Source organism: Heptranchias perlo, chromosome 28 (assembly GCF_035084215.1).
Source record: "Heptranchias perlo isolate sHepPer1 chromosome 28, sHepPer1.hap1, whole genome shotgun sequence".
NCBI lineage: Eukaryota > Metazoa > Chordata > Chondrichthyes > Hexanchiformes > Hexanchidae > Heptranchias > Heptranchias perlo.
Genome location: NC_090352.1, coordinates 9,648,031 through 9,660,785, shown reverse-complemented (window position 1 = coordinate 9,660,785; position 12,755 = coordinate 9,648,031). Strand labels below are relative to the sequence as shown.

The 12,755-nt window shown below is 43.7% G+C and overlaps 1 protein-coding gene across 1 annotated transcript in view; it reads right to left on the bottom strand.

The window, feature by feature from the left end:
• LOC137299248 (complement factor B-like) overlaps positions 1–9,663 on the bottom strand; it is a 49,634-nt gene extending 39,971 nt beyond the window's left edge. Inside the window, exons 1-3 of the mRNA XM_067967910.1 lie at positions 9,509–9,663; positions 4,604–4,810; positions 285–470 (exon numbers count right to left, since the gene is read on the bottom strand). Of these exons, the coding sequence (XP_067824011.1) occupies positions 285–470; positions 4,604–4,810; positions 9,509–9,614 (499 nt within the window). The 5' untranslated portion in view covers positions 9,615–9,663. The remainder of the gene's footprint in view (positions 1–284; positions 471–4,603; positions 4,811–9,508) is intronic.
• Between the last annotated feature and the right edge of the window lie 3,092 nt (positions 9,664–12,755).

Here is a 12,755-nt window from a genome sequence, read left to right as displayed (position 1 = left end):
TCATGCTTTGTAGGTGTTTCAAAATTGAGATCGTTAGATTTTTGTTAGGCAAGGGTATTAAGGGTTACGGAACCAAGGCAGACAGATGGAGTTAAGATGCAGATCAGCCAAGAATGGCGGAACAGGCTCGAGGGGCTGAATGGCCTACTCCTGTTCCTATGTGTAAAATCCTTAGAAACAAATCTAAATTCTGATCTATTATTCTTACTAGACCATCCTATCTGCATTTGAAAAGATTGTTGTTCTCGTGAGCAGTGTAAAAGAAGTAAAAACCAAATAAATACCTTCAGAGTTACATCTTGGCAACGTCCCACTCCAATGGCCATTTGCCAAGCAGGTCCTCGTAGCTGAACCAATCAGCTGGTATCCATCAAAACACTGAAATGTGACTGAAGCTTTAACTTTGTAGGTGTTCTCAACAGGGGCAAACGATCCAAATTCAAAATGTTTTGGTGCGAGGCAAGTCATTTCTGCAATTACAGTTCAGGAGAGGGTTAAGATTAATTCCATGTGAGCCCATACTGTTTCCTGCAGGGGGTGACAGTAAGCCTATGCGTGAGACCAGGTGATGGTGGGGGAGGAGCCCACATTTAAGGGGCAGGCGCCTGATTTGCAGCTTCAATCCAAGTATCAAATGATATGTTGTCTCCCAGGGTTAAGGGACGCAATGGAGCTGAGGGAAAGACCCCTTGTGTAGGCCAGTCTGGACTCATGGTTCACATAGGAACCAACACGGGAGGAGTAGGATGGAGGTCTTGCAGGGTAAGCTTAACGAGTTAGGGACTAGATTATCGTATAAGAGGTTGAGGATGGTAATCTCCGGATTACTGCTAGTGCTACACAATGTACCTGGTTAGGGAGAAACAAATGCAGTAGCAAGTTGCGGCCCGAGTAGATTGTATAGAAGGGAAGGTTTCCGAGTCATTTCTAGGAGGAGGAAACTGTTCAGGCTGGATGTTCTTCACCAGAGCCCGACTGGTACCAGTGTCCTTCCCAAAAGAGCAGGTAGGGCAGTGGGAACAGAGTAATGGGGTAAAGGGTATGAGCAAACAGAGCAAACCAAAAATAAAGGGAAGTAAAGAAAGATGGAGCTAGAAAAGATACAGAGGCCAGATGTTATGGAACAGTGGAGGGGATGGTAGACAGCAGTTCAAGTACAAAGGCTAAGGACATCACCAGATGAGGAAATGACAATAAAATAATGGAGTAGGTCAGATTGAGGTGGGTGGCGGGGGATTAATTGATGTCTCCAAATTCTGTTCACCAACACCAGGAGACTTAAAAACAAAATCAGAGAACGGAAGGTGTACACTAATGAAAACTGCACAGGCAGAGGCATGAAGACATGGCTAAATAATTACATACACGGTTGGGGGGGGGGAATACAATAATATAAATTGATCCAGAGGAATAGCAAGGATACACTGGAAGAGGATGGCTTTTATGTGAAAGAGATTGAGAAATATGGCTCAGGAGCAGATAAAGTGGAAACAGTGTGAATCAAAGTACGTGATATTAAAAGGAAAAAAATGTAACTATTGGGATCTGTTACAGGCCTCCGGGTCAGGAGGGAAGCATCTGAGCGATTGCCTGAAATTGTCATGGAAGACTTCAACTAACCAGGGATATATTGCGACATCTAACATGGGACTAAAAGAACAAAAACGTGTTATAGGGCACAATACAATGGTTAAAGAACCTACTCAGGGGTGGGAGGGGGGTAATACTGCAGGGTAATACTAATCCTGATACTATGGAACAACCAGGGATGGTGGAGAAGGTTATAGTTAGAGAGCACCTTAGAAATAGCAATCATGATATGGGTGAGTTTGAAGTCAGGGTTACAATGGAGAAGGGGAGGAGTATAACAAAGACTCTCAATTTTAAGGAGGCAATTTTAAGGAGATGAGGGAACCAAGAGAGCCAGACTGGAACTAAGTGGGCTATACTGGAACACATTGTTAGAAGGGAGGAATACAAATGAAAAAATGGAACAGATTACTGAGAATATGGAGTCTCTAAATATCACTGGGGAAGAGGTGTAGCAGAGGAAGATGGATCTGATGTGGGCAACAAGGAAAGAAATGGGGGGGGGGGGAAGAACTTTCTTCAAGTATAGATCTAAAGGTAGAACCAAGGACAGAAATGAATATGAGTAAGGTAAATGATATTAAAAAACTGGTCAGGAGTACAATCGGAAATGGGGTTTAGATTGTGGGGAATATAAAGCACAATGTGAAAGGTTTATAAATATAGTAAGCAAATGATTAGCAAAATATTAGGAGCCCTGTTGAGTCCCAAAGGCAGACTGAGGGCATTCAGTTAGACTTAACGTTTGATTACTAAAGGGAGTAGGTAATGAAAGCAGCCAAGTCCTGGTAACCATCTTTAAGGAATCAATGGACTAAGCAGTGGTTCCTGAGGATGGGAGGAAAGCAAATGTAAAAACATATTATGAACAGAAGCATAAAAATAATGGCAGTTGATTTTTTTGTCAATGGGCGCTGACAGAGTGCCTTGTGGGTGGCCGTACGTATCAGTGGGTCCAGGATTTCCCAGTATGCAATGCCTGTGGATGGAGCTCCTCAAGACCCATCTCTCTGACCAAGTCTTCGGTCCTCCTTCCTAATCGTTCCTTTCCCGGCTTGCCACCCATTGTCTTACGTGTATTTACGAAGCGCCTATGTTAAAGGAGGGATATAAATGCACATGTTGTTGTTATTGTTACTATGTCTGACTCTGAGAGAAGCTCTGCCAGGTAAAGTTGTATTCGGATTCCATTTTGAACTGAAGACTCCATTTTGTAGTTAGAAGACAGTGTCTTCAGAAATTTGCTGAAACAGTTAGTATGTGCAGAATGTCAATAAGACAGTCAAACCTGCAAGGCTGGTACCACTGCCATCATGTAAGATGTATTTGGATTCCTATATGTTTACCCTTTTCCGTAAATGCAAGTAGATAAGACAATTTATGTTATGTCCTGAGACCGTGATGTGGAACCTTTTCACCCCCAATGAGCCAGTGCATCTTTGGAATGTTGAGCCAACGGGTCCTAACGTAACTAGGAGCAGGGTCATGGGACAGGTGTGTATATAATGGCTTTACAGAAGGTATAATTGCGAGCTACCGTCATGGGAGTTAGGTAGAGACCGAGCTTGAGCTGAGCAACAGTAACATGAGGTCTCCTGCATCCGTCGCATCGCCATGTGTGTTGTCTGTGAGTATCATTTTCCTACAATAAAATCTATGAATGAAGGCTTTACATCTGGAATTCTCATTCTCTCCAAGCTCGCCTCTATAATATACTCTCTAACACTAACAGTGTGAGAAATTCAAACTAAGTATGGGGTCTTCTTCCTTACAGATCCATTACGATCTGGAAAAGCAATGGAGCTACGCATCATAGGCTAAATATTACTCTTGGTGATAATTAAATTAAATGAGTTAATGCCCCCATTTACTGGGGAAGTCCAGAACAGGGGGACACAACCTTAAAATTAGATCTAGGCCGTTCTGGGGTGATGTCAGGAAGCACTTCTTCACACAAAGGGTAGTGGAAATCTGGAACTCTCTCCCCTAAAAAGCTGTTGAGGCTGGGGGTCAATTTAAAATTTCAAAACTGAGATTGATTGATTTTTGTTAAGCAAGAGTATGAAGGGATATGGAACCAAGATAAGTAGATGGAGTTAATATACAGATCAGCCATGATCTGGTTGAATGGCAGAACAGGATTGAGTGGCCTACTCCAGTTCCTGTGTTCCCATTAGAATAGTGGTCAGATGAATTTGGTACAAGTGTATCAAACTTTCGTACGATAACATCACATACCTGTATTAAAAACAGGCCATGCTTCTGAGCGGATAGAGATCACTAAATATATTTTAAAAGCCATCGACCTGTCTCTGCGACACTAACAGAGAGAAAGGATGTATTGATGCAAGCACAATGGGACTGGGAGGAGGGGGCTCCAAACACTTTGACTTTTTGGGCGTACTTCAGGTGCGTACAGGCCATTTATAAAATTTAAATCCTTCTTCCCGTTGGTTTACATATAACTCAAGTTGTTGATACTAACAGATGCTGGCGTTATAATTTAGGATTTATCCACCAGTCAGGCACCAGTGCAAAAATTGACATTTCCAGGCCCATGACTTTCAAACAGGACAAACGGGTATGAAATACAAGTGATCATGGAATTGAGTTGCCTGGGCTTTGTGGACTAGGTCTTGGGGGCTGTAATTTGGACACCCCTGTGTAATTGGGCACAGCTGACATCCATAGTGGGTGATTTTGAAGGGAATGTTGTGGGAATTTGGTAAGAAATGGGGCAACTTAATATTCATGGGCCAGGAATGTGTCACAATGAAAGCAATCTACTGGAAAGACTCATGTTGAATGTTTAAACTTCTACTTTTGGTTTACCAAGGTCAAAACCAATTTTTTAATATTAAGACTGATTTGATAAGAACATGCAGTCAATATAGAGCTGCATAACCCTTTGAATACTATATATTGATTTTTAACTCAATTAAAATCGACTTTCCCATAACATTGGAGTCGAATCACTGGAAAAGGGAGTTTAACATTCTAGATAAAGACGAACCGTTGCATGTTGCTTCAAGTGCTGTTTCACCATAAACATTTCGCAGTTGACTCCAATAATTGTCTCTGTTGCAGTATCTCCAACTGACTGGATAGGGTCGGAATCCAACAGGGCAAATGTAAGTCATCACACTTCTTTCTACTCGATTCTCCGGCCATTCGATCCTTCCTCCTTTAATTACCTCTTCATTACTGCAAAGTTGTTCTTCTATAGTATAACATAAAGAGCATAACATTAGAGATGGGTGTATTTATCCCCTCAATGAATATATTTATCCCCCTCCATGTGTATTTACCCCCCTCCAATGAATGTACTTATCCCTCCTTTAATAAATGCATTTAGCCTCCTCCAATTAATGTATTCCCTCCCGTACAATGAGTATAATCATCCTCTCCATCAAATGTATTCCCTCTACAATGAGTATATTGATCCCTTGCCAATGAATGTATTCCCCCCCCACTACAATATGAGTAGATATATCTCTCTCCAATGTTCTCCCCTCCGCTCCTGACTCTGCAGTATGATCCCACAGGTTTCAGGTACTTTTCTCAAATAGCCATTCCTTGTGTGCGAGGCTAGGTTTGTGAGTGTGGGGAGCCCAATCGTGTCCTTGCCTACTGTCATCACACTTGCACTTTCTACAAGAAGCCACGGGATAATGATCAGGAAAGGGAACCCTGGCTGATGTTTTTCAACATCTTGGCCAAAGGACACCAAGGCCAATTGTATCATCTCAACTGTCACCTTGACCAAGATTAGCTATTGAACCTGGGACCTTGTCTACTTTCATCTTACAAGTCCTTACAAATAGGGTTTTTTCTACCCAATACTTGGCAATGCCAAGGAAAGTCAGAGTAGTTTCCATGAATTATTAATATCCAGCAGAAATATGACTGGGATTTCAAAAAGGATAAAATATAGAACAACTTTTTTTTTGCAGAGGATTGTGCTCATCAAGATGAGTGATGTTAGTGCTCATGAACGAAACACTTTCCCATTTTTGGTACTCAGTGTCAGCATTAAACACTCCAGGTCAAGTTTAACGTGGGGAGCTATGGAGTAAAACTCCTACTTTGCCCAACACTGTGCCTCAGCACCAACCCCTACTGTACCAGTGTGGTATTTTCTGTTTCTCACACCTACCATCTGTGGCCTGTCTCAGTGAGATTACCATTGTCGTGCTAGCTTTGTACTGTGGGCTCACACCAACATGGAATGGGTTAAGACTTCCCAAAGCTCATGTCATGTAGCAAGTAGCAGAGAGAGGAAATCTTCACCCTGATAGCCAGGGTTAGATTTGAATCCAGGTCCCAGGGTTAAAAGGAGAGTGTGCAAACCCACTGTGCTATCCAGTTCCCTCGGGAAAAAAAGCTGTTACACCAAATTTTAAAATTGATCACAAACGGTTAATATTTAAAATATTATTTTTGAAAACATTTGTATCTCATTTATCCTTTGAAATTATATTAATGTCTGATGGACACGTGATTGAAAAAAGGACACAGAAAAAACAAATTTAACAAAGGGAGGCTCACCTGCAAGTGAGAGATAGATGAGATTCAAAGATCCAAACACAACACAGGTCAAATTCAGGAACCAGACTGATTATAAGATCCAAAACTGTGAAACTCCTTACCTGCCTCATTCTACATTTCCCCCTACAGCCTTTTAAATCCAAGCTTGACGTCAGGGGACACTGCTCATTGATTTATCTAATCTACTCTCCGATTCTTTTCAACCTCTGTGGCGTCCTGCTGTCTGGGTCTTGGCCCTTCACCTAAGCTTGCTAATAAGAGGAAAAAAATCCAACCCAATTAGATCAGACACCCTCACCTGTCAACCAAGCAACTCAATTTAAATACCTGTAAAGTACTTAGGCTCATAAGTCTAAAAGTCACTGTTAGTGATATTAGTGAACAGTTAACACACTCACATGACCTTCCTGTCTCTTGGGAATGGAAAATTCCAGGTATGTTTATACCATTAGAGGGACATCTGCTTTTTTAAAATTCATATTTGGGATATGGGCATCGCTGGCAAGATCAGCATTTATTGCCCATCCCTAGTTGCCCTTGAGAAGGTGGTGGTGAGCTTTCATCTTGCGCTGCAGTTCATGTGATGAAGGTGCTCCCACAGTGCTGGTGGATAGGGAGTTCCAGGATTGTGTCCATGTTTGGACCAAGGCTGTAATGAGGTCTGGGGCCAAGTGGTCCTGGCAGAACCCAAACTGAGCATCTGTGAGCAGGTTATTGGTGAGTAAATGTCGCTTGATAGCACTACTAACTCCCTCCATCACTTTGCTGACAATTAAGAGTAGGCTGGTAGGTGATAATTGGCCAGGTTGGATTTGTCCTGCTTTTTGTGGACAGGACATACCTGGGCAATTTTCCACTTTGCCGGGTAGATGCCAGTGTTGTTGCCGTATTGGAACAGCTCGGCTAGAGGCACAGCTAGTTCTGGAGCACAGGTCTTCAGTGCTGCAACAGGGATGTTGTCTGGGCCCGTAGACTTTGCTGTGTCCACTGCACTCAGCCATTTCTTGATATCATGTGGAGTGAATCGAATTGGCTGAAAACTGACATCTGTGAAGGTGGGAAACTCAGGAGGAGACCGAGAAGGATCATCCACTCGGCACTTCTGGCTGAAGATGGTTGCCAATGCTTAACATTGTCTTTTGCACTGCTGGCGGTAAGATATCAAAAAGAGCCCAGGGGTTAATGGTTGCTAACTTGTTAAAGATGCACAAGCAGTGTAAGGTGGCCATCAAGAAAGGAAAGAAGGTTTTAGGCTGCACTACTAGGAAAATCATGTGCAATACATAAAGCATTGTACTTAGGCTATAGGAGTCTTTGGTACACCAATAATTAGAGTGCTGTATCCAGTTTTGGATCCACACATAGCGGGAGATGTCGAGGGTCTGCAGAAGGTGTAAAGGAATGAGACTGAAATGAGCCTTGGAACTCCTAGTTATGAGGATAGGCCCCCAATAGTTAGGCTTATTTTAGAGAAAAGCAGGCTTGAAGTGGGGGATATAATTGAAATTTTGAAATGAGGAAATTGGTTACAGCCAGGTTGGATAGGTTACTTGAAATGGATAAGGATGGTGAGACCAGAGGGCATATATGTGAAATCTATAGACAAAGAGTTAGGTCACATGCCAGGAAATATCTATTGTCATTGTCCTCTGGAACAGATTATCAAGACATTTGGTGCAGTTCTTTAAAAGGAACCTTGACAAGTTCCTGAGAGAAGAGGACATTTCCATTTATAGTTGGATAATTCCATATATAATTGGAAAAACACTTGAAAAGGAAAAATTTGCAGGGCTATGGGGAAAGAGCGGGGGAGTGGGACTAATTGGATATCTCTTTGAAAGAACCGACTCAGGCTTCCTTCCATGCTGTATGATTCTTTGATTCTACAGGGTAATTAGTGGTTGGCTCGGATTACAAGGAGTTATGGGCTCCACATTTGCCTTAGAAAACTGAAGAGGAATTTCCCAGTTTTTCTTGAATTGGCCTCTCTTTTTCTTCTCGCTCCCAGGAGACCGAGTGGCTAGGTGTACTTGGTTACACCTTGTTTGGATGGGGGATGGGCTTGATGGTCTTATTGCACTCTTCTTTTCATATGCTCATAAGAGATGTTAATTCACTCATTTTAAATGGGTTAATACCTCCTTTAAGTAGTGGACAGAGGAATGTCATACAAACGTGTTCAGTGTCCGTCCATAAATATCACCAACAGTAATTTCTGGGCTTTGATCTTTCTTCTTGTTAGGCTGATTTATTTATTTTCTCAGTCTGTGTCCTGACACATGATTAATTACAACTAGCAATCAGTCTGTCCTGATATCAGTTACAAGTAGTCGGTAATTGGTATTGCCTTTACCAGATTTTATTACCAGACCAGTGTGAGTGGATTGCAATGCCTCCCTCTCTTGCCAGGAGAAGGAAACAACATGACGCCAAAAAAGGTCAAACTCTTCAACACCCATTGGGAGAGGGCTGATGGGCAAGGAAAGACAAGATCACATCCTGACCACAAATTTCTTTGGTCAGTCAGATGTCTGGCTTGCAAAGGATCCCATCGCTATGTTTAAAGAGTCTCCGAGGCAAGCTACTGAGAAATGTTTACCTGTAGAATTTCTGTTTTTCCCAATAAAGAGCGCCCATTCACTCCCACTGGAACATACCACACTTAACTAAGTCCAGGCAGCTTAGGTGTAGGTTTGCAGAGCCGAGGCTTAGTGTGCACAGGGGGTACTGCTGGAATTTAACCAGCTAAAACCATGCAGCTTACAATACAGAGTACTGTGTACTCTCCACTGCTTGACCAGCCAGGATCACTCTATCTGTTATGGTGGAGCCTTGCAGGGTTATCTAGAGCTGAATGGGAAGAATCCCTGCCCCCAGTGACAGGTCAACCCCTAACCCCTCCAGGTTCCATTAGTGAGCTGGACTTGCTGTTCAATTACCAGCAGTGCCCTGATGTACTGTGGCCCTATCTGATTCACATGGAGAGTTGACTTGGTTCCGAACTTTCATTACCAGGTGTGTTACCTTGGAGCCGTCGTGACTCTGAAGAAACCCTGCTTACAGCACAGACCATAAGAATAATGAGTCAACCCAACGTGCCCTCAAAAGTCTAGGTAGCTGCTGTACGCCTCCGCCCAGTTTCCCTGCTCCAATCACTGCCAACAAAAGACCCTAATCCTGAACAGTGTAACATTACTATCCCATTAGGTACAGTCAAGCTAACAGCCCCGATGTATCATGTATGCTCCTGCAAATGCCATATGAGAAAAAACCCATAAAATATAAGAAAAATGTACAACAACTGCACCAATAACTTAAATAAATAATTAATATAAATATATCACATAATTTAGGAAAGGAAGCACTGTACCACATATCACAGCAGGCAAGACTCTCATAGTTATTAAAAGAATAAATGCCATATCCATTCCAGGCAGCCTGGCCCAGCTAAAGTCCATTTTTAATTGGAGAGCCATCAGCAGAAAGAAATGACTCGAAACTCCGATTTCTAGAATACGACCCGTTCCATACAGTTCCTGTTGGTTAATGATTGCAGTTTGACCAGGCTGGAGGCAGGTTTTCTGATCTAATGCGAGTTATTTTCGGGAATGTTTTATTTGATGTTTGTTTTGCTGTTAAAATACTAATCATTAATCAATCTACACAGGGGGAGGTGGGACGGAGCTGTGATTATGTGACTTCTGATATCCTCTCTACATCAAATACTGCGAGTTTCAACAAAACACTTTCTATGTCCAAGATAGAACAGATCAAATATCTTCCAACCCCTGTGGCTCCCTACAGAGGGAGGACTTTCTGAACTGCTCCACGTTGTTGGGGGAGTTGCCGACGTGACGTTCTTCCCCAGGGCAAAGGAGGGACACTGCTATCTATGCAGGGAGCTTGGTGGGGAACCTGGGACCTATTCCTGCTCTCGTTTACCTCCTGGCTGTTAACGAAAGAATAACATCAGAGACCACATGGATCAAGCTGCCTGTTAAGAGACTGCTGTATTGGTTGGGTTAGAGATGAAGTCCTAGGGTGGTCTAGGGTATAAAGACTCCGGCCCTGAAATTGCTCGCCGCTCTGGTGGACTCCTGCTATAAATTTGGCGGGTGTCTGGCAGAAAGGCTGCAAACTCGGTCACTACCTGGATACGTTGTATGCTGGCCATAAGGCTAGAGTTTCAGGTATTGTGTTGTGGGGGCTGAGTCGCCCCCACCTGCACCTATGAGGCCATAGATCTAAGGGAGAGGTGGGGCCAGGACTCCCTCGGTCAGGATTGCCTATGCTCCAGCCCTTAGTTGGGAATTGGTGTGATATCGGCACAGGTACCATTGGTTTCAGCTCACCATAACTGGTGGAGGCAGGGCCAAATTGTGGGTCCAGGCTGAGATCGGGGGGTGGGGGAGGGGGCTGCAATTTTGTTTTCACTGTTGAAAGCAGTCCCATGTGTAAGGTGGTCACGGGAGTAGCAAGATGACTTTCGGGGGTTGAGGGGTCCCAGTACCCCCTCCCCCCCAGGCTGGCCAGTGGTTCTGGGGCTTTCAGCAGATGGAGGCCACCAAACCATCGATGGCCTGCTCTTGGAGGCTCCTACAATGACCCGGAAATCTTTAGTGGGGGTCAGCAGCAAAGTTCCATGGCAGGCACAATCCCAGCTCAACTGATGGGATCACACCCTGTGGATTCTCTGGGCTACACCAAAAGGCCCTAGTTTCTATTCCCATTCTATCCAGATATCCCTGCAAGAAAGTGCACGTGAATATTGGGGGAGAATGGGATTGTATCCTCCATGGTCAAACAACCTGCAAATACGCACTATCAAGGTTTTTGGCTACTTGAGCAAGATACTGGAGGGCAGTACACCATCATGAGTCAGTGTGGAACGGAAGAAGGAATAAAAGCAGCTTGCAGCAGACTATAATTTTTGATGACCAGTAATCTGTTTGTAAGGTTCCAGCCTTGTTTTGCTTAATTTGTTGAAGCATCGTTTGTTTATCCCTAACAAAATGGGAGGTAGCTTCAAGTTACAGGACTTCCCTGGACCCAGCTGAGAAGGTGGGATTGGCACCCGCCTGATTTTGATCAGATAATCCAGTTCGTGACTTATCCTGAATTTCCTAAAGTGGGCACAAAAAGGTCACATTCCAACTGTGCTACTGGTGTAAAAGTACCCCCCCCGGATCACCTTAGCTGCTCTGTTAGTGATATGGAAGTGGGAGTTACGCTGTTAGAGTTTTTACTGAATTGTCATCAGCGACAAAGCAAATTGCAAGGTTGGGATTTTCCACTCAGCCGCTTGCAAATTTCTGCCCTTTAAAATGAACCTGCAACAAATCATAAGCTGGTGAACATGAGCACAGAATTGGAAAATTCTAGCCCAGAACTTGCCATGATCCTACCCCCCCTGATCTGACCTTAACCTGGCCAATCCAGCCAGGATTGGGAGAGGGGAGGAAGGAATTGCATTTATATAGCGCCTTTCACAACCTCATGATGTCCCAAGCACTTTACAGCTATTGAAGTGTAGTCACTGCAGTCACTTTGCTCACAGCAAGGTCCCACAAACAGCAATGAGATAATGACCAGGTAATCTGTTTTAGTGATGTTGGTTGAGGGATAAATATTGGCCAGGATAGTGTCGTGGGATCCTTTACATCCACCTGAGAAGGCAGACCGGAAAGACGGCACCTCCGACAGTGCAGCACTCCCTCAGTACTGCACTGCGAGTGTCAGCCTGTATTTTCTGCTTCAAGTCTCTGGAGTGGGGTTTGAACCCACAACCTTCTGACTCGGAGGTGAGAGTGCCAAGGCTGGCATCTTGAAGCAAGGACCTTCTAGTCTGTGTGCGACACATTTTTAATTGACATCACTGTAGTGAGAAGGAAACAAGTCACCTCTAAGAAAATGCTGATCCATAGTTTAGTGAAGTACCACGTGCTCACTGACAGACCGAGACACGGGCCCAGATAGGAAGCTGAGATGAGATGATCAATGGTTAACTTAATGGTGTATTTTAGCAGAGGATCAATATTTACAAAAGACAGGATTTGAAATAATGTACAACACTTACAGTAATGGGTCAGTATATTTTTGGGAACATAAGAGGCAAACACTGGGCAGTGAGGGCAGATACTGGGCCTAACATTTCAGGAGCCTCAATGAAGGAGGGAAGATGGGGGTGTAGGATTATGGGCAAAGTATGCATGGAGTGTCCTGTGCCATCAAGGAGATGGAACAAAGTGCCTCGGGTCAAAGCACACAGTCAGTAAGAGCATCTTCCCAGTGGAATCTCACACCAGGCTTCTTCTGAATTACACTGGTGTGTGGTTTGCTAGGTGCCGACTCAGCTAAAGTCTGGATACAACCCCTGTAAGAATCACAGTGAAAGTGAAATACAGGCCCGTCAACAGGAGGAGTGAATTTTCCACACACTATCATTGCCTAAAATGTCCTCTTCCCATCCTGTGTCTGAAATGACATTTTTCAAACTATAATTTTAAAATCCATTTTTTAAAAATTGAGTCCAGACTCCATCTCGTGGCTGTTGCAGGAAGAGCAGTTTCTCACACTGTTTTACAGTTTGGGGCTTTTAACCACCGTTATCCCCTCAG